Source organism: Convolutriloba macropyga, chromosome 3 (genome assembly GCF_964194025.1).
Source record: "Convolutriloba macropyga chromosome 3, txConMacr16.3, whole genome shotgun sequence".
Taxonomy (NCBI): domain Eukaryota; kingdom Metazoa; phylum Xenacoelomorpha; order Acoela; family Convolutidae; genus Convolutriloba; species Convolutriloba macropyga.
The window spans coordinates 15,693,705-15,715,057 of NC_134470.1; the positions used below are offsets into that span (position 1 = coordinate 15,693,705).

General features: G+C 36.2%; 1 protein-coding gene across 2 annotated transcripts in view; it reads left to right on the forward strand.

The window, feature by feature from the left end:
* The first annotated feature begins 1,188 nt into the window (after positions 1 to 1,188).
* The window catches only part of LOC142335994 (cilia- and flagella-associated protein HOATZ-like), a 138,852-nt gene continuing 118,687 nt past the window's right edge, over positions 1,189 to 21,353 (forward strand). The window contains exons 1-3 of one of the 2 annotated variants that reach the window (XM_075384432.1): positions 1,189 to 1,347; positions 9,379 to 9,542; positions 18,405 to 18,570. In XM_075384432.1, coding sequence (XP_075240547.1) covers positions 1,224 to 1,347; positions 9,379 to 9,542; positions 18,405 to 18,570 — 454 coding nt within the window. In that variant the 5' untranslated portion in view covers positions 1,189 to 1,223. The remainder of the gene's footprint in view (positions 1,348 to 9,378; positions 9,543 to 18,404; positions 18,571 to 21,353) is intronic. The other variant, XM_075384433.1, reaches the window with a different exon arrangement.

The following is a 21,353-nucleotide window of genomic DNA, read 5'->3' on the forward strand; positions in this document are numbered from 1 at the left end:
TATAGCCGCCCTCATCTTCTCAGCCGGCTATTATTGCGCTCGTATTTTTTTTTACTTCGTCAAACTTTTTTTCGCTTTACCATTTTGCCGCTTTTTCGACATTTTGCGTGAAATCTTTTTGACTTCTCTAGGCTAGTTTCTCTCATTCTGCTAAAAGTGAATTTGAACATCAGTTGCTAAGCAAAGCAATTCAAAATGAACAGAGTCGGTATAAAAAATTGAAGTCAGAAATAGAAACGGGATAAACCCATAAAGCCCAATTTTAGATGCCCGCTATTTGAACGTCGTTCCTATAAGTCTTAGTTACCACCTCTAATGGTTATAGGTGTTGATAGTAGCCCCTGTAGCCTCTCTCTAAGAATTAGAAGTATGTTCAACTACGAAATGCCATCAAAATAAACCGGACTTAAAAAATATTTTTGTACAAAAATCTTTTTTTTTTCAATATATTCTATTTGTTCAATCCCAATCATGCTTATTGGAATCAACGGCGGCTATTTTCCGGCAATCTGCCGGGTATGTTTAATAGCCGCCCTCATCTTCTCAGCCGGCTATTATTGCGCTCGTATTTTTTTTTTACTTCGTCAAACTTTTTTTCGCTTTACCATTTTGACGCTTTTTCGACATTTTGCGTGAAATCTTTTTGACTTCTCTAGGCTAGTTTCTCTCTTCTCTCATTCTGCTAAAAGTGAATTTGAACATCAGTTGCTAAGCAAAGCAATTCAAAATGAACAGAGTCGGTATAAAAAATTGAAGTCAGAAATAGAAACGGGATAAACCCATAAAGCCCAATTTTAGATGCCCGCTATTTGAACGTCGTTCCTATAAGTCTTAGTTACCACCTCTAATGCTTATTGGTGTTGATAGTAGCCCCTGTAGCCTCTCTCTAAGAATTAGAAGTATGTTCAACAACGAAATGCCATCAAAATAAATCGGACTTAAAAAATATTTTTGTACAAAAATCTTTTTTTTTCAATATATTCTATTCGTTCAATCCCAATCATGCTTATTGGAATCAACGGCGGCTATTTTCCGGCAATCTGCCGGGTATGTTTATTATAGCTTTTTCTCTCATTTTTGTGATTTTCCGGGTAAATAAATTGAGAATCAGAAGAAAAAAAATTGAAACACAATCATACATAGTTGTAGTTGGGTGCTCATTTGTTAACTTCATTGTTTTCCAGATTGACTTAATGAGTACACTGAATATTTAGCGATAGGAGATGGTGGCTATGAAACAGCAGCAGGTAACTGCTACACCTGTCAACTCGGCTGCCTCAGTTGCAAGAGAGCAGCAAAATCAAGTCACCACTAATGATGCTGCAGTCTACAATCAAATACGCAATGGTAGGTAGAAACTGTAATCTGAGGGTAGCTGTAGCGCGGTAATCGGGGTTTTCTATTATCCAAATAATTTGTTTCATCTAGAGCAGTCTGGCCGATTGTTAACTTAGATTTCAAAAATTATTTAAAAAGCGATTCCAAACGCGTTAGGGTTTAACGGTGTGTAATAATGAGACGCGCTTATTAGGTGCTAGTGTGTTTAATAGACGCGCACCTAGAGGGATGATTTTATTGGTCTCATTGGGGTTCGTCATTCATTCGTCGTCTTCCCGATTTGAAAATCATTAATTGCTCTCGAAGAGAAGCAATTATTGTAAACGTATGCGTATTTTTACGACTCGAAGAGGAGTATTGATATTCTACAGGTTTTCTTATAGCTGCGAAGCTGTAAGCTGAGCGTAGCTATATTGCGGTGCTCTTGGTTTTTTTAAATAGCCGCACAGCGATAGCTGGGGCTATTATTGGCCTTCTCTTGGTTTTTTTTTACAATTCAAAGAATTTGAATTGTATTGGGGCGCTGTCTTTTTTTAAGATCTGTTCACACATTTTCTACATTTTTGAAGTCAAATTGGAGTAGTGATTTTGATCTCGCCGAAACAGGAAATGGAGCGAAAAAGCGAGAGGTTTTGAGGCGTGAATTTTTTTCGCTCTGATTTTAAAGTAGAGGGAGAAAACGGTGTTTGAACAAAATTTCGGTTTCTCGGTAGTAGTTCGGTAGTAGTTTTTTGTTCACATGCGGCAATTTCACTCTGATTTTTACTGTTTTGTCAATTTTTTGGATCGGATTTTTTTTTCTAGATGGGTTTTCCCAATCCATTTACAGCTCATTCTAGGCCTAGTTTTTTGTTTGAATTAAATTTTCATTTCTCGCTAGTGGTTTTTTTGTTCACATGCGGCATTTTGACATTGATTTTCTGTTTTGTTTTTCGTATTTTTTGATCAGATTTATTAAAATTGGTTTTCTCTATTCACTCATAGTCCATTCTAGGTCTAGTTTTTCTGTTTAGTCAATGAAAGTTTTTTGAATTGTACGTCAGGACTTGTCCTGCTATGTTTTTTTATTAATAGCCGCACGGCGATAGCTGGGGCTATTATTGGCCTTCTCTTGGTTTTTTACAATTCAAAGAATTTGAATTGTATTGGGGCGCTGTCTTTTTTTTTAAGATCTGTTCACACATTTTCATGATTTTTGAAGTCAAATTGGAGTGGTGATTTTGGTCACGCCGAAACAGGAAATGGAGCGAAAAAGCGAGTGGTTTTGCGGTGTGAATTTTTTTCGCTCTAGTTTTAAAGCAGAGTGAGAAAACGGTGTTTGAACAAAAATTCGGTTTCTCGGTAGTGATTTTTTGTTCACATGCGGCATTGTCACTCTGATTTTTATTGTTTTTTCGATTTTGGATCGGTTTTTTTTTCTAAATAGTTTTCCCAATCCATTCACAGCTCATTTTCGACCTAGTTTTTTGTTAGAATCAAAATTACATATCTCACTAGTGGTTTTTTGTTCTCCCTAGCAGCATTTTGACATTGATTTTCTGTTTTTTTTTTGTTTTTTCATCTGATTTTTTTTAGAAATGGTTTTCCCAATTCAGTCATTGTCCGTTCTAGGTTTAATTGTTTGTTAAGTCAATGATAATTCTTTGAATTGTACGTCAGGACTTGTCCTGCTATGTTTTTTTATTTCGTCGTCATGATTTTTGTTACGACCATATGACGTCACAGCCACTTTTTGTTCATTTGTTCATGCAATTTCAACTGAATTGCATGTGTGACGTCATTTTTCGCTCTTAGTGGAGCGAGTTGTTTTGTTCATGAGCGTGATTAAATTTTTGGTCACACTTGACTTACCTCACTCTCAAAAATGACTTCCTCACTTTGAAATTGACTTTTATTTACTTTAATTGAAAGAGATAAGGTCAAATGGGTGTGTCACTCTAAATGAAGGTTATTTGAGATCAGCTAATAGAGGCAGCAATAACTTATACAGATTTTTAATCAAAATACAACAGATCAGCCTTCAATGAAAAGACGAATTTTTTGGTCTGTCTTAACTGTTTTTTTAGACTGCCGATCTACGATTCTTTTGCGGCTATTTTCTAGCAATCTGCCAGCTATGTTTTTTGTTTCGTCGTCTGACGCTCTTTTTTCGTTTTACATTTGTTCACACAGCAAAGCTGAGAAAGTCAAATTTTCTGAATGACTTCTTCCTCTCACTAACGGCATTTGCGCGCGTGATGTCATTTCCCACTCGCTTTAGCGAAAGTTTTTAGGTTGTTTGCGTGATTAGAATTTGATCATACGTGACTTACCTCACTCAATAAAATGACTCTTGCACTTTAAAACTTAAGTTTAATTTGAATTTGTTTAAGGTCAAAGAACTCCTATGCTTTAGTGAAAGTTTTTAGGTTATTTGCGTGATTAGATTTTGATCATACGTGACTTACCTCACTCAATAAAATGACTCTTGCACTTTAAAACTTAAGTTTTATTTGAATTTGTTTAAGGTCAAAGGAACTCCTAGTTGCAGTAAATGTCCCTAATAAGAGGCTTCTGTGGAATGAATTTTAACAAGCTTTACTAATTTATCGCTGAATGTTTTTAGCCTAGTTTTTCGAGCGGCGTCGATTTTTTTTTCAATTTAGATCTGTATCTCTTTCTATCTCTATATGGCACGCAGGTCTATTCTTTCGCAGCTATTCCGGCAATCTGCCGGCTATGTTTAGCTGAAGTCATGACTTGAAATTTGATTTCTTTTCAAACATTGACTTCTGTCTTAGAACAATGGACTTTAGAAATAGCTGTCTGTAATGTATAGTAATTAACAACTGATGGTAATATTCAAGATGAAAAGGTCATTTCGAAAATTTTGTATCCCATATAAGTCCCTCCATATCTAACCTATCCCCTCCCCCGACCCCAACAACCCACCCCCCCCCCCCCCCCCACCTACGTACCCACAGTTCTCATTAAAAGTTGTTTTTTATAGCTGCGAAGCGGTAAGTTTGGTCACACTTGACTTACCTCACTCTCAAAAATGACTTCCTCACTTTGAAATTGACTTTTGTTTACTTTAATTGAAAGAGATGAGGTCAAATGGGTGTGTCACTCTAAATGAAGGTTATTTGAGATCAGCTAATAGAGGCAGCAATAACTTATACAGATTTTTAATCAAAATACAACAGATCAGCCTTCAATGAAAAGACGAATTTTTTGGTCTGTCTTAACTGTTTTTTTAGACTGCCGATCTACGATTCTTTTGCGGCTATTTTCTAGCAATCTGCCAGCTATGTTTTTTGTTTCGTCGTCTGACGCTCTTTTTTCGTTTTACATTTGTTCACACCTCAAAGCTGAAAAGTCAAATTTTCTGAATGACTTCTTCCTTTCACTAACTGCTCTTGCGCGCGTTACATCATTTCTCACTCTCTCTAGCAAACGTTCTTAGCATGATTAGATTTTGATCATAAGTGACTTACCTCACTCAATAAAATGACTTTTGCACTTTAAAATTCAAGTTTGTTTTGAATCAGTTTAAGGTCAAAGGAACTCATATTTATAATAAGGGTCCCTAATGGAAAGGCCTCTGTGCAATGAATTTTAACAAGCTTTATTAATTTGTCGTTTAATTCTTTTACATAGCTTTTTGAGCGGCGTCGATAAGTTTTTTCAACTTATATCTGTATCTGTTTCTATCTCTATCATACGGCACGCAAGTCTATTCTTTCGCAGCTATTCCGGCAATCTGCTGGCTATGTTTCACTGTTTATTGGTTTTGTTTTATAGCTATAAGCTGAGCGGAGCTATATTGCGGTTCTCTTCGTTTTTTTTGTTCGTCGTCTGATGCTGTTTTTTGTTTTACATTTGTTCACACAGCAAGGCTGAGAAAGTCAAATTTTCTGAATGACTTCTTACTCTCACTAACGGCATTTGCGCGCGTGATGTCATTTCCCACTCGCTTTAGCGAAAGTTTTTAGGTTGTTTGCGTGATTAGAATTTGTTCATACGTGACTTACCTCACTCAGTAAAATGACTCATGCACTTTAAAACTTAAGTTTAATTTGAATTTGTTTAAGGTCAAAGGAACTCCTATGTGCAGTAAAGGTCCCTAATAAGAGGCTTCTGTGGAATGAATTTTAACAAGCTTTACTAATTTATCGCTGAATGTTTTTGCCTAGTTTTTTGAGCAGCGTCGATTTTTTTTCAATTTAGATCTGTATCTCTTTCTATCTCTATATGGCACGCAGGTCTATTCTTTCGCAGCTATTCCGGCAATCTGCCGGCTATGTTTAGCTGAAGTCATGACTTGAAATTTGATTTCTTTTCAAACATTGACTTCTGTCTTAGAACAATGGACTTTAAAAATAGCTCAGTCTGTAATGTATAGTAATTAAAAACTGATGGTAATATTCAAGATGAAAAGGTCTTTTCGAAAATTTTATATCCCATATAAGTCCCTCCATATCTAACCTATCCCCTCCCCCGCCCCAACAACCCAGCCCCCCCCCCCACCTACGTACCCACAGTTCTCATTAAAAGTTGTTTTTTATAGCTGCGAAGCGGTAAGCTGAGCGGAGCTATATTGCGGTGCTCTTGGTTTTTTTTGTTTCGTCGTCTGACGCTTTTTTCGTTTTACATTTGTTCACACCTCAAAGCTGAAAAGTCAAATTTTCTGAATGAATTCTTCCTCTCACTAACTGCTCTTGCGCGCGTTACATCATTTCTCACTCTCTCTAGCAAACTTTCTTAGCATGATTAGATTTTGATCATAAGTGACTTACCTCACTCAATAAAATGACTTTTTGCACTTTAAAATTCAAGTTTGTTTTGAATCATTTTAAGGTCAAAGGAACTCATGTGTATAATAAGGGTCCCTAATGGAAAGACCTCTGCGCAATGATTTTTAACAAGCTTTATTAATATATCGTTTAATTCTTTTACATAGCTTTTTGAGCGGCGTCGATAAGTTTTTTCAACTTATATCTGTATCTGTTTCTATCTCTATCATACGGCACGCAAGTCTGTTCTTTCGCAGCTATTCCGGCAATCTGCTGGCTATGTTTCACTGTTTATTGATTTTGTTTTATAGCTATAAGCTGAGCGGAGCTATATTGCGGTTCTCTTCGTTTTTTTTGGTTCGTCGTCTGATGCTGTTTTTTGTTTTACATTTGTTCACTCAGAAAGGCTGAAAAAGTCAAATTTTCTGAATAACTTTTTCCTCTCACTGATGGAGTTTGCGCGCGTAACTTCATTTCTCTCTCTCTCTCTCTCTCTCCCTATCAAAGATTTTAAGATCGTACTAGATTGCGTGACTAGAATTGGATCATACATGGCTTACCTCACTCAATAAAATGACTTCTGCACTTTAAAATTTATGTTTAACTTGAATTTGTTTAAGGTCAAAGCAACTTTCAAAGGCAGTAAAGGTCCCTAATAAAGGGCTTCCTCGGAATGAATTTTAGCAAGCTTTATTTATATATCGCTGAATGTTTTTTACCTAGCTTTTCGAGCGGCGTCGATTTTTTTCATTTTAGATATGTATCTGTTTCTATCTTTACGGCATGTAGGTCTATTTTTTGCAGCTGTTCCGGAAATCTGCTGGCTATGTTTAATTCATATTTCTGAAATATATAGGTTTATGGAAGATTTTTTAGCGCACGATTCTTCGAGTCGTTCCCGGTATTCCACCGGCTGTTTTTTAACCAGTAGTCATCGACTTTTGTTTTCGAACATTGACTTTTGTTTTAGAACGTTTATATTGCTTTATTTCTTTTTTCATATTTCTGAAATATGTAGGGTTAGCTAAGAGCTTTGGCACGACTCTTCGTGTCGTTTCAGGTGTTCTACCAGCTATGTTTTTTTTGCTGACGCAAGTTTTTTCATGACTTGTACTTTTGACTTTTGTTTTCGAACTTTGACTTCAGATTTAGAACCTTGATTTTTGTTATCGAACACTGGACCTTAACACTAAATTAGTTTATAATGTATAGTAATTAGGAATTGCTGGTATTATTCAAGATGAGACGTAATTGTGAACTTTTGAATGAATACAAGTCACTCCAAACTATCTAGACCACCCTCTCCCCCAAAGAATTGGCTCCCCCCACCACCTACCGCCCCCTCCCCACCTACCTTCCCCAACTACTTACCCCCACCTCTACTTTTTTTCTCTCCACCTACTAACAGACATTTCCCACTGTAAATTGATTTTTTCTGACTATAAATTGCTTTTTGATTTTAATTTTTTTAAATAGGGAGGGTTAGATAAGAATTTTTATTGCACGATTCTTCGAGTCAGTTCAGTTGTTCTACTGGCTATGTTTTTAGCTAAAGGCACGACTTGAATTTTGGCGTTTGTTTTCGAGCATTGACTTGTTTTAGAACGTTGACTTTTGTTTTCAAACATCGGACTTAAAAAATAGCTGGGCTTGTAATATATAGTACTTCAGAGCTGATGGTAATATTCAAGGATAAAAGGTCATTTCGACAATTTTTGATCCTATATAAGTCCCTCCAACCTATCTAAAATATCTCCCTCTCCCTCCCCCCACTACCCCTCACCACCACACACCTACTCCCGCCCAACTACACCCCCACATACCTACCTGAAGTTCTACCCCAAATTGATTTTTCTCACACTATTGCTTTCTTATCTCTTCCTTTCATTGTTTTGAAATAGGTAGGGTTAGAAAAGAGTTTTTTGCACGACTCTTTGAGTCGTTTCCGTTATTTTACCGGTTGTTCTTTTTAGTTGGGGCGAGTTTTTTTACTTGAATTTTGACTTCGTTCGTTTCGAACATTTACCTTTGTTTTTGATTGTTGACTTCATTAGCTTAGGTTGTAATGTATATTTATAAGGAACTGCTAGTAATTTTCAAGCTGAAGAGGTCATTTTGAGATTTTTTGATCCTATATACGTTATCCTTACTTATCTAATCTACAGACCCCCCACCTGCCCACCTCTCCTCACTACGCTACCGCCCCCTCCCCCGCCTGCATACCTGCACCCCCACACCTACCTCCCTCATCTATCTACAACCTCCACTAAATTTCCAATGTGTTTTATTGGGCTACTTTTTTTCTCGTGCCTATTTCGATGTTCTGATTTCGGTAAGGTTATGTTAGATTATAATGAACGACGCTTCCGTCGTTTCCGGTATTCTACCAGCTATGTTTTTGTTGCAAATTTTTTGCTTGACCGTTTTTTGACTTGTCGAATGACCTTTACGCCTTTGAGTTTCTGCGTTTTGCGTGATCTAAGGCTCTCTCTCTTTCACAATTTCAAGCAACTGAACTCAATTGGCGGCAATTTAATACTAAAAGTCAATGAGTTTTACCGCACGGTTGTTATCGCCACCGAGAAGTTAATAAATTCTGAGGCGAAGCCGAGGTGTTATGATAACTTCTTGGGCGATAACAACCTTGTGGAAATTTTTTAAATCAACACCTGTTGCGATCATGTTTGTTTTTTTTTAGACTACAAGTTTATCAAACTGTTTCCTTAATTAGCCTACGAGTTTATCTCCACTCTTTTATCGCCACCGTTTACTTAGTGGCGATAAAAGAGTGTGATAAACTCGTAGTCTAATGATGAAGTGTTTTTCCGGTGTCGATCAGGCATTAAAATTTTCTTAGATGGCAGTTTATGTAACTGCTATTATCGCAACAGGTGTTGATTAAATGTTAAGTGCGCTGAAATTAGGTTATCAAAGTTCATTAGAGCGATTGCTAGCTGATGTTAGTATTACACTTAATATCCTCCAGTTGAGAAGCTGAAGTAAGTATAGATATAGAATCGAACTGAAACTGCACTCTAAATTAGAACAATTTTTGAAACTTCAGAAAATTTTTGTCAATTTCTATCTCTTTTTTCTTTTTCTAATACAATCCCGATGTGCGTGTAGCGCATCAACGGCGGCTATTTTCCGGCAATCTGCCGGCTATGTTTAGTGTGGGTGATTTTTTTTAAATTAGAGGATCTAAACGGTCTAGGTTGTGGCTATTTTACGGCAATCTGCCGGCTATGTTACTGGATGATTTCAGGAAATGGTGTTAACCATTCTGTTGGGAATGAGAACAGTAGTACTAGTGGGGGAGGAAGCAGTTTGAATGTGAGTGGAGGGAGTCCGAGTGATAGTGATGCGCTCAGTGGATCAGCTGTTGCTGCGGCTGCAAATGTTGAGGATGACAGAAGCAACGATAGCGAGGTTATTTCTCTCTCACTCATGGATTACTTTCACCCTTATTTGTCTAATTGCTCTCAAGAACAATTATATTAGTCCTGGGGTGTTTTTAATTGCTCTCAAACGAAGTTTGTAGCAATTATATTAGTCCTGTCGGTCTTTTTTTAATGCGATTTTTCGCTTGACCAATTTTTCGTCTGACGCTTTTGACTTTTCGTCCTCAAAAACGGGATAAACAGGCAGCGCCCAGCGGGCATTAAGTGCTCTTAGAGCCTTTTAGCTCTGTTTCAGCTCAAACAGTTTTGGAGTCTTATACTTATGGTGTGAACAGCGGTTCTTAGAGGTTGAAGACCCCCCCCCCCCACTGCTGACCCCCCCCCACTATTGCCCCCCACCGCCCTGTTGCCCCCCCACCCCCCACCCGACTGTCGCCACCCCCATCGGCACCCTCCCCCCACCCGTGGCTAGCTACTGACGAATAACCGCTGGCTAAAAACGCAAATTTATACTAATTTTCACAATTTTTTTAATAGCCGCCCTCATCTTCTCAGCCGGCTATTATAGCGCTCCTTTTTTTTTTTACTTCGTCGAATAAAAAAATGTTTCGCTTTACCTCATTTTGCCGCCTTTTCAACATTTTGCGTGAAATCTTTTTGATTTCTCTAGGCTAGTTTCTCTCTTCTCTCATTCTGCTAAAAGTGATTGTGAACATCAGTTGCTCAGCAAAGCAATTCAAAATGAACAGAGTTAGTATAAAAAATTGAAGTCAGAAGTGGAAACGGGATAAACCCATAAAGCCCAATTTTAGATGCCCGCTATTTGAACGTCGTTCCTATAAGTCTTAGTTACCATCTGTAATGCTTATTGGTATTGATAGTAGCCCCTCTAGCCTCTCTCTAAGAAACAGAAGTATGTTCAACTACGAAATGCCATCAAAATAAATCGGACTTAAAAAACGTTTTTGTTCAAAAATCTTTTTTTTTTCAATGTCTTCTTTTCTTTCAATCGCAATCATGCTTATTGGAATCAACGGCGGCTATTTTCCGGCAATCTGCCGGGTATGTTTTTCAAGATTTTTGAAAATTTTTGTCAGTTTTTTAAGTTTTTTCAGCCCTAGCAGCCCTAGGTGTCAAGGAATCCACTCTAGGATTTGATAATAGGTAATTGAATAGTTTCTAGTGGTAATAGAATGGTTTCACCATTTCAACACTGCGAATTTTTTGCATTTTTGATAAATTTTGCAAATTTTTTCAATGTTTTTGAAAGTTTTTGTCGTTTTTTAGGTTTATCCAGCCTCAAGAGCCAAGGAACTTCCTCGAGGGTTTAATAATAGGTTACTATGTAGTTTCTAGAAGTAATGGAATCATTTTTAAGATTTAAACATCACGAATTTTAGCATTTTTTTGACAAAAATTGCTATATTTTTAAAATTTTTTGACATATATTTTCATTATTCAAGATTTTTCAGCCTCAGGGTTCAGACAACCTCCTGAAGGGTTTGATAATACGTTGCTGCATAGTTTCTAGTGGTAATAGAATGTTTTTCAACATTTGAACATCACGATTTTTAGCAATTGTTGGATAAAACTTGAATTTTTTTTTCAAATTTTTCAAAATTTGTCATTATCTGAGTTCTTCCAGCCCAAGAAACCTCGTATAGGCTTTGATAATAGGTTACTGAACAATTTTTATTGCGATAGAATAGTTTTGAATTTTTTAATATCACAAATTTTTTCGATTTTTTAATAAAATTTACGATTTTTTCAATTTTTTTTTTTGAAATTTTTGTCATTTTATTTTCAGTTTTTGAGTCCTTTTTTGAGTTTAGCGATTAATACTGGCCAACGAAGCTTTTTAAGTCTTGCAGATGGGTTACATGACAAAAATCCAGAGGCAAAAAATGTTCTTTGAACATTTTAGTCACTGCGAAATGTGGAAAGTTTTCTTCTGAATTTTGCACTTTCAGTTTTTTATATGATTTAGTTACTAACAAGGCTAGAATCTCATGGAAAAATTTCTAGCTCTCTCTCTCTCTTTCTCTCAGTGTGTGTGTTGGTTGGCGTTTCTTTCCTTATCTTTCTCGCTCACGTTTTACCTCGCACTCTCTCTCTCTCTCCTTAACTCTTTTGTTGACTTCAGCGGCTGTTATGTGGCGTGATAATATCGTCTATTACCCTAGCCTCACGCCTCTTCAATCAAGCGAAAGCTAACCTCACTAAACAGTGGCTAGGTGCTGACAACCGCCCGCCGGTCGTTTGAGAGCAATTCGCCCGACGTTAGTCGGTTATGTTTATTAATTGCTCTCAAACGAAGTTTGTAGCAATTATATTAGTCCTGTCGGTCTTTTTTATGCGATTTTTTGCTTGACCGATTTTTCGTCTGACGCTTTTGACTTTTTGTCCTCAAAAACGGGATGAACAGGTAGCGCCCAGCGGGCATTAAGTACTCTTAGAGCCTTTCAGCTCAAACTGTTATGGAGACTTATACTTATGGTGTGATGGGGCGGTTCTTAGAGGTTGAGGACACCCTCCACTGTTAACCCCCCACCGCGCTGTTGCCCCCCACCCCACACGGTTGCTCAGCCCCCCTCCCTCCCCATCAGCCCCCGGTGCACCCCCCCTGCTGCGCTCACTTACGCCCCTTAATTAAGCTAAAACTAGCCTCACTAATCGGTGCTTAGCTTCTGACGAAGCCAACCGCTCGCCGGTCGTTTGAGAGCAATTCGCCCGACGTTAGTCGGTTATGTTTAATTTGTCGTCTCCATCGATATTTCTTGAGACCATTGACTTTTCAATTTCAGTGATTTCTGCTTCTAGCTCAATTGCGTGACTTACATCACTCAAGAAATGACTTTTGTACTCCCTTAATGAACTTTAAATTTTATGAACATTTGCTAGTTAAACATCAATAGTGTGCATCTAATTAGTGCCAAACGTAGATGCCCTAATTAGAGTATTAGAGTAATGAGAGTATTAGTCTTGAGTTTTTTTGAGTTTTTCAGCCCTAGGTGTCAAGGAACCTCCTCTAGGGTTTTATAATAGGTTACTGCATAGTTTCTAGTAGTAGTGGAATGGTTTCAACATTTTAACATCACGATTTTTAGCATATTTTTTGACAACGCGTGCACATTTTTTCATTTTTTTGACATTTATTTTCCATTATTCACGTCTTTCCGGACGCAGGGGCCAGAATACGTCCTTAACGGTTTGATAAATGGCTACTGAAAAAAATTTATCTTCCAAAGAATGGCTTTCACTTTTTTAATATGATAAATTTTTGCGATTTTTTTTTTATAAAACTTTCATTTTTTTCAAGTTTTTGAAAATTTTTGTCGGTTTTTAGGTTACTCCAGCCTCAAAAGCCGAGGAACCTCCTCTAGGGTTTAACAATTGGTACTGTATTTTTTCTAATTGTAATGGAATTTTTTCAAGATTTCAACATCACGAATTTTAGCATTTTTTTAGAAACTCTCAATTTTTTTCAATTTTTTGACATTTGTTTTCATTGTTCAGGTTTTTTGAGCCTCAGCGGTCATAAAACCTCCGTTAGGGTTTGATAATAAGTTACTGGCATTTTTTGCCATGGATTAATTTTCAACTTTTAAATATTACAATTTTTAGCAATTTTTTAAATAAAACTTAGTGTTTTCAAGTTTTTAATGTTTTTGTAATTTCTTAGATTCTCCAGCCTCAAGAGGCACATAACCTCCTCTAAGGTTTGATTACAGGTTACTGCATAGCTTCCAGACGTAATGGAATGTTTTTCAAGATTTTAATATCAGCAATTTTTAAAACGTTTTTTTTTTTCAAGTTTTATGAACCTTGAATCTTTTGAATTTCTATCATCTTTTCCGGCACCAGGGTCGTACGGACCTCCTCCAAGTTCTGATGATAAGCTGCCGCATATTTTCTGGAGTTAATGGAGTCGTTATCAATCTTCTAATGACTCCAGCTTTAGCAATTTTTTGATTAAATTTAAATTTTTTTCAGATTTTCCGAAAATTAATATGTTCATCGTTTATGGATATTTACGAGCCAGTGAAACTATTTAAAGCTTAAAGTAGGGATACTAGATAATCTCTTAAGACAATGCAGTGTCTTTGAAGATTTTTTATCTTGAATTTTAGCAAGATTTTGTTAAAATTTGCGATTGTTTTCAAAATTTTCTCAGTTTTTTTGACGATTACTTTTCATTATTCACATTCTTCCAGACGCAGGGGCCCGGGAAACGTCCTTAAGGGTTTGATAATTAGTTACTTGAAAAATTTTATTTGTCGTGGAATAGCTTTCACTTTTTATATTTTTGCAATCCTTTCAAGTGTTTTGAATGTTTTTGAATTTTTTTTATCATTTTTTCCGGCAAGGGGGTCCTAGGGCCCTCCTCCCACGTTTTGATGATAAGCTGTCGCATAGTTCTTAGACTTAATGGAATGCTTATCAATATTTAAATCACTCCAGCTTTTTCCATTTTTTTGATAAAATTTAATTTTTCAATTTTTTCGGAAAATATTTATCTTCCAAGTTTATGGATCTTTATGAGGCAATGAAACTAATTAAATCTTGGAATAGGAATACCAGATAATCTCTGGAGACAAAAAATGGTTTTGAAGATTTCAATATCTTGAATCTTTGCAAGATTTTCTGAAAGTTTGCGATTGTTTTCAAAATTTTTTGAGTATTTGTCCTTTTCTTGAGTTTAACGATCATTACTGGGCAACGAAGCTTTTCAAGTGTTGCAGACGGGTTCCTTGACATAACTTCAGAGAAAAAAAATAGTTTTGAACAATTTCACTGCGAAATCTGGAAGCTTTTCTTTTTAATTTTGCAATATTCTGCAAATTTTTAAAATATCATTTATTTGATTTATTTACTAACAAGGCTAGAAAACTAAAAGTTGCAGAGTCGAATCAAGCTAAAGCTAGCCTCACTAAACTGTGGTGGCTAGCTACTGACGAAGCACACTACTTGCCGGTCGTTTGAGAACAATTTGCCCGACGTTAGTCGGTTATGTTATGCTATTTTTCGCTTGATCAAATTTTCGTCTGACGGTTTTAACTTTTCGTCCTCAAACACGGGATTAACATATTGTAAAGCTCGGAGTGCATTAAATCGCTGATCTCTCTTAGAGCTCTGGTAGTGTTTCAAGTGTAAAATTATTCGAAACTCCTCAGATCATAGTGTAAAGGGTAAAGAACAGTTTTCGACGCTTTCGACTCCCACTTCTCTTGTCAATTTTGTGTAATAACCCACATTGCAGTATATAAATGTGAAATCTAAACTAATTCAGCCAATATGCGTACTGCTAGAACGCGAAGCTCACATTGGGTTCGAGTCTTGTATATTTTTTTACTGAAAAATTCAAATATTAATAGCCGCTGTCAGCTATTATTTAGGCGAGCGCTATCCTTTTTACAAACTAATGAATTTGGATTGTATTGGGAGCTGTCTTTTTGTGACTCGAAGAGGCGTTAAGGTTGTCTGTTTTATTTGGTAATATTTGGCGAGCAGAAAAACACGAAGTTCATGGGTGTAAATAAGCTTTGTTTCGGTGAAATAAATTCGAAACGCGCAGAATAGAGAGTGGTTATTTGTCCATACCATCTTTTGAAACACAGCGAGTATGTGTTTAATTTTTTTTGATAAGCAAGCATTTTTGTTGTTCTTGTGCTGCTTTTTGAACTTGTTTTATAAAGTTTTTATGTTGTACAGGAAGTTATTAAACACTCAAGTAGTTTTATATTCAGATTTTAATGGATTTTGAAGCTTATTGGAAGTTTAACACTATTTTGAAGGTTTTCCATCCAGGTTTTAAGGCTATTCGTTCCCATTTTTTAGGTCTTTTGTAATGTTTATGGATATTATTGGTATCTGAATTGAATCAGAGTGATTGTAGGCTCGGTCTACAAGTTTTGCTGGTACAATGGTTGTTTTATACGAAATTTAGGGAAAAGAGATTTGATACAACTTTTCTCGATTTCTTTTTTTCCAAAGTTAATTGTGTTTGTGTGTTTATTATGGTTGGTCTAATAATAATGCGAGAAAATTGGTTTTCTCGATTTCATGAAGTTTTTCTTGATTTTTGTTTGTATGTGTACTTGTTCTTTCGTTTTCAATGATTTTTACCAAATTTCACTGTCCAATTTTTACTGTCACTGATTTAACTTAGGTTGTTGTAAGGTATACGCTTCCTCAGAACGTGTAGTCTCAGTAGTAAAGTAAAGTGTTGCTATTAATAATTTTTTACAGCACTTCTTTTCGGAATGCGACATTTTTTTTGTTTATTTTGGGCATTTAGAATTGTGGGTTTTGTTCTCTGTAAAAATTCGGCGCTGCTGAAAAAGTGTTTATGTTCACGTCATTAGTTAATTCAATTATTTGGGTTGTAATTTAGGAATTGTACTGCTATGTTTTGATTTTCGTTTTACATTCGGTCGCATTTCTTATCTCACTGTTTCAACTGAATGGGTTTAATTTTTTTCTCATTGAATTACCCAATGTGGTGAGTATGGTCCAATCCAATTGAACCTAATCAAACGAATTGGGACTAACTGATAAAAATCTTAGCACTATGCCGCAACATTCAAGAAAAGCGCAAGGGTACTGTGATCTATTCTAACGTATTTAGAGAATCAAATAGGAAAAATGTTGACGGTTTTTTTAGTCATTTGGGAGATTAAAAATCGAGATTTTACTTCTGCGAGAGGGTAACTATGTCGGGCAAGAAAACTTACACTGATGAGGGTAAAAGAAAAAAAAACATGTTGGTTACGTACTTTCCACTGTTTCTATGATTCAATTGCAAACTAATTTACTAGGTTGAGCTGCTTCTCGAATTTTTAGTGCCTGACTATTTTCCCCCTTATTCCATAACAGGCATCATTAATGTCTATGAGGTATTATCATCATTTTCAGGTCATCAGGTAATTCATGTGTTTGGGTTGTAATTTAGGAATTGTACTGCTATGTTTTCTTTTTATTTCGTTTTGAGTCCGATCGGGTTTTGCATCTCACTCACTGTTGCAACTGAATGGATTTTATTTATTTTTTGGGGGACAACGTGTTTTTTTAATTGCTCTCAAACGAAATTTGTAGCAATTATATTAGTCCTGTCAGTCTTGTTTAATGCGATTTTTCGCTTGACCAATTTTTCGTCTGAGGCATTTGATTTTTCCTCAAAAACGAGATGAACAGTTACCGCCCAGCGGGCATTAAGTGCTGTTAGATCATTTCAGCTGACTAGTCTTCAAGTAGGCGATTCAAAGAATGTTTTGGAGACTTACACTTATGGGCGGTTCTTAGAGATTGATCCCCCCAGTTGCCACCCCATCAGCCCCCCGGTGCCCCCCCCCCCCTGCTGCGCTCACTTACGCCTCTTAATTAAGCTAAAACTAGCCTCACTAAACGGTGCCTAGCTTCTGACGAAGCCAACCGCTCGCCGGTCGTTTGAGAGCATTTCGCCCGACGTTAGTCGGTTATGTTTAATTCGTCGTCTCCATCGATATTTCTTGCGACCATTGACTTTTCAATTTCAGTGATTTCTGCTTCTAGGTCAATTGCAAGACTTACATCACTCAAAAAATGACTTTTGTACTCCCTTAATGAACTTTAAATTTTATGAACATTTGCTAGTTAAACATCAATAGTGTGCATCTAATTAGTGCCAAACGTAGATGCCCTAATTCTTGAGTATTAGAGTCTTGAGTATTAGTTTTGAAAAAGCTCTTAGGTTTTTTTTTCCCTGTAGAGCGTATGTGTCATAAAAATAACAGTCCGAATCTGACCCAAAAATGCTAGTGGTCTATTAATGGACATGTGGTCAATCTGTCTATCTTTTTTTTAGGTGTTTCAATTCCATGGAAGGCCACAAGCGTCTATCGCGGCTATTTTCCGGCAATCTGCCGGCTATTTCTGAATTACCCAATGTGTTGAGTAAGGACTAGGTCAAATGAACCTAATCAAAAGAAATGGGATTAACTGATAAAAACCTTAGCACTATGACTTAACGTTCAGAAACGTATTGCATTAAGGTATCAAAATTGCCCACTTATACTTATAGTTACTTAGAGTATACTTATAGTTTTATATTAGAAGGAAAATCTTAGTCGGTCAAGGAGGCTATTATCTGTTTTCTAACGAATTTAGAGAATCAAATGGTAAAGAATTTGACGGTTTTTCGCGCCCTTTTGAGAGAGTCAAAATTGAGATTTTAGTACTGCGAGAGGGCTACTTGTAAAGGAAGCGAACTTAGACCGATGAGGGCAACTATGTTGGCAAAAACTTAGACACATGTAAGGCAAACACATACGTATGTTGCGTACGTGCTTTCTACGTGCGCTTTTAAGATTCAATAGCAAACTAATTCACTAGGTTGAGCTGCCTCTCGAATTTTCAGTAATTGACTACTTTTTACCCCCGATTTTCTAACAGGTATTATCATTAAGCTTGTGTCCTGACTTTAGAATTCATTCAAATAAATTTTACCAGATATAGTGAATGCGGTCAAGGGAAAATTAAAAGCAATGGGATAGAATGATGATGCCCCGTCAATAAATTAGTGTTCTAGGTTATCAGAGTTAAATTTGTAGCTGCTTTCAGTATTAGCTTATTAGCCCTCATTATTTGCTTAACAGAAGCCGAATAACAGCATGGTTGTGTAATCTAACTTAAACTGGTCGCTAAATTAGAACATTTTTTACACTTAGAAAATGTCAATTTGTCTCTTTAATTCTTTTTCTGTTTCCATCACGATGGGCCTCAAGGGGTTCAATGGCGGCAATTTTCCGGCAATCTGCTGGCTTGGTTTTTGTTTACAGTTGGGTTGTCAAGTTTAAATATTCTGACGCAATAGTGCAGTCGTGTTCGCCTTCGTTCAGTAATGTTGTTTCAGATAGAAGAGAAGTTACTTTTCTCTGGCACCGATCCAGACACAATAGAGTTGGCCAAGTCTTTCTGGAAGTCAGTTACCCTTCAGCCACCCCTGGAGTCAAGCCTCATATCCACACACATCGAACAGAGACTGCCAAAGGCACCCAAATTGAACCCAGCCAGCAATAGTAAGTATATTATTGCAGCTGGTATCTTTGGATTATATCTGAATATGCATTTTGCTCATTATTGCTGCTCAGAAATTTTAAGAAACAAGTGGCAGAAAACTAAATTGTCGTTTAACGCAGTTTTTCCAGTTCTTGTTAATAGCCGCCCTCATCTTCTCAGCCGGCTATTATTGCGCTCGTATTTTTTTTTTACTTTTTTACAATTCAAAGAATTTGAATTGTATTGGGGCGCTGTCTTTTTACGACTCGAAGAGGAGTATTGGAGAAGTCCTTTTTTTAAATCAATTTTATTGGAGTGATTTTTGAAGCGGGAAATGAAACGCGTGAAAAAATTGGGAGTGATTTTGGCGCTGAGCAAAAGTGAAGAGCGGAGCGAAAAGAGAGTGGTTTTTGTTCATACCGCCGTTTTTGAGAGAGCGAGAAATTGATGTGTGAAAAAATTTTCTCTAAGCGAGCGAAATTTTTTGTTCACGTGCGGCATTTTAAAGCAGTTTTTTTCATTTATTTTGGTTAAGAGGTTTGGTTATGATTTTGTTTTAATTTTAGGCTGGTGTCGGTAGTGGTTTGAAGGTTTCTGGAAATTAATATGAATTTTGTGATAATTCGGAGGTTTTTAATGTATTTTGCTGATTTTCGGGCTAATTTTTGCGTTTTTTTGACGATTATTTTGTTTTACTGGCTCAAATGGGTATTGAAGAAACCCCATCTACTTGAGCAATTTTATGATAACATTTGGTTACAGTTTTGTGGATAAGAAACATTTTTTTGTTGAGAAGTATGACAAAAAAATGGCGAAAATTGGAACTATTCTTAATTTTTTGCATTTTTTCGATTTTTTTTTCTGTTTTTAGCTAAGTTTCTTTGCCTATTGTGACTTGCCTATTATTTTGCGAGCATCTGGATGCCCTATTGGCTGAAGGGAATTTTTCTTTGGATTTATATGTTTTTGAAATTTTAAAAAAATTTTGTAACTTTTTCCAGTTTTTCAGTGAAAGTTGTTTTTTCATAATTTTAGCCCAAAATATTTTTTCAAAATTCACATAAGTGGTTTTTGTAAGTACTAGTTGTTTTGATGAAGTTATTTTGGCAGAGATACTTTTTTCGGGATCTCAATTTATAACAAAATTTGATCAGATTTTTTATCATATTTTAAGATTTGATTTTATTTTTTTTTACATTTTTGTTTCATGACTTTGTTTCAAGATAATCATAAATTAGTGAAGGCACGTTTTGTTTGATGAGTAGTTGGATGGCGTTTGAATGGATTTTCACTTCGAGTCGTTTCCGGAATTCTTCCGGCTATGTTTTTCTTTTTAAGATCTGTTCACACATTTTCATGATTTTTGAAGTCAAATTGGAGTAGTGATTTTGGTCACGCCGAAACAGGAAATGGAGCGAAAAAGCGAGTGGTTTTGCGGCGTGAATTTTTTCGCTCTAATTTTAAAGTAGAGTGAGAAAATGGTGTTTGAACAAAAATTCGGTTTCTCGGTAGTGGTTTTTTGTTCACATGCGGCAATTTCACTCTAATTTTTACTGTTTTTTCGATTTTTTGGATCGGATTTTTTTCTAAATGGTTTTCCCAATCCATTCAAAGCTCATTCTATGCCTAGTTTTTTTGTGTGAATTAAATTTTCATTTCTTGTTAGTGGTTTTTTTGTTCACATGCGGCATTTTCACATTGATTTTCTGTTTTTTTTTTCTTATTTTTTTATCAGAATTTTTTAAAAATGGTTTTCTCAATTCACTCTTAGTCCATTACAGGTCTGGTTTTTCTGTTTAGTCAATGAAAATTCTTTGAATTGTACGTCAGGACTTGTCCTGCTATGTTTTTTTACTTCGTCAAACTTTTTTTCGCTTTACCATTTTGCCGCTTTTTCGACATTTTGCGTGAAATCTTTTTGACTTTTCTAGGCTAGTTGCTCTCTTCTCTCATTCTGCTAAAAGTGAATTTGAACATAGTTGCTAAGCAAAGCAATTCAAAATGAACAGAGTCGGTATAAAAAATTGAAGTCAGAAATAGAAACGGGATAAACCCATAAAGCCCAATTTTAGATGCCCGCTATTTGAACGTCGTTCCTATAAGTCTTAGTTACCACCTCTAATGCTTATTGGTGTTGATAGTAGCGCCTGTAGCCTCTCTCTAAGAAACAGAAGTATGTTCAACTACGAAATGCCATCAAAATAAATCGGACTTAAAAATTATTTTTGTACAAAAATCTTTTTTTTTTTCAATATATTCCATTCGTTCAATCCCAATCATGCTTATTGGAATCAACGGCGGCTATTTTCCGGCAATCTGCCGGGTATGTTTTTAATTGCTCTAGATAGAAGTATGTAGCAAGTATTGCAGTCGTATGTCTTTTTAACTGCTCTCAGACAAATTTGTAGCAATTATATTAGTCCTGTGGTCTTTTTACGACTCGAAGAGGAGTATTGAGATTCTACATGTTGATTTCTAGCTATCGCAATTTGTTCATGACTTGAACTTTTGGTTATTGTTTGCGAACATTGGCTTCTGTTTTAGAACGTTGACTTCTGTTTCCGATTTTTAGACTAAGGGTAGCTTAGTTTCTAATATATAGTAATTAGGAACTACTTGTAATACTTAAGGTCAAAAGGTCATTTTAAGAAGTTTTCGTCCCATAACAGTCTTTTTTCCCTATTCAAACTACAGACATCACCTACCTGCCCCCATCCACTACCTACCCCTCCCCCCACCTACCACTCCCTCATTTTTAAAACTTTGTCTACAGTTTGATTAGGCTATTAAGTTCTTCGTTATT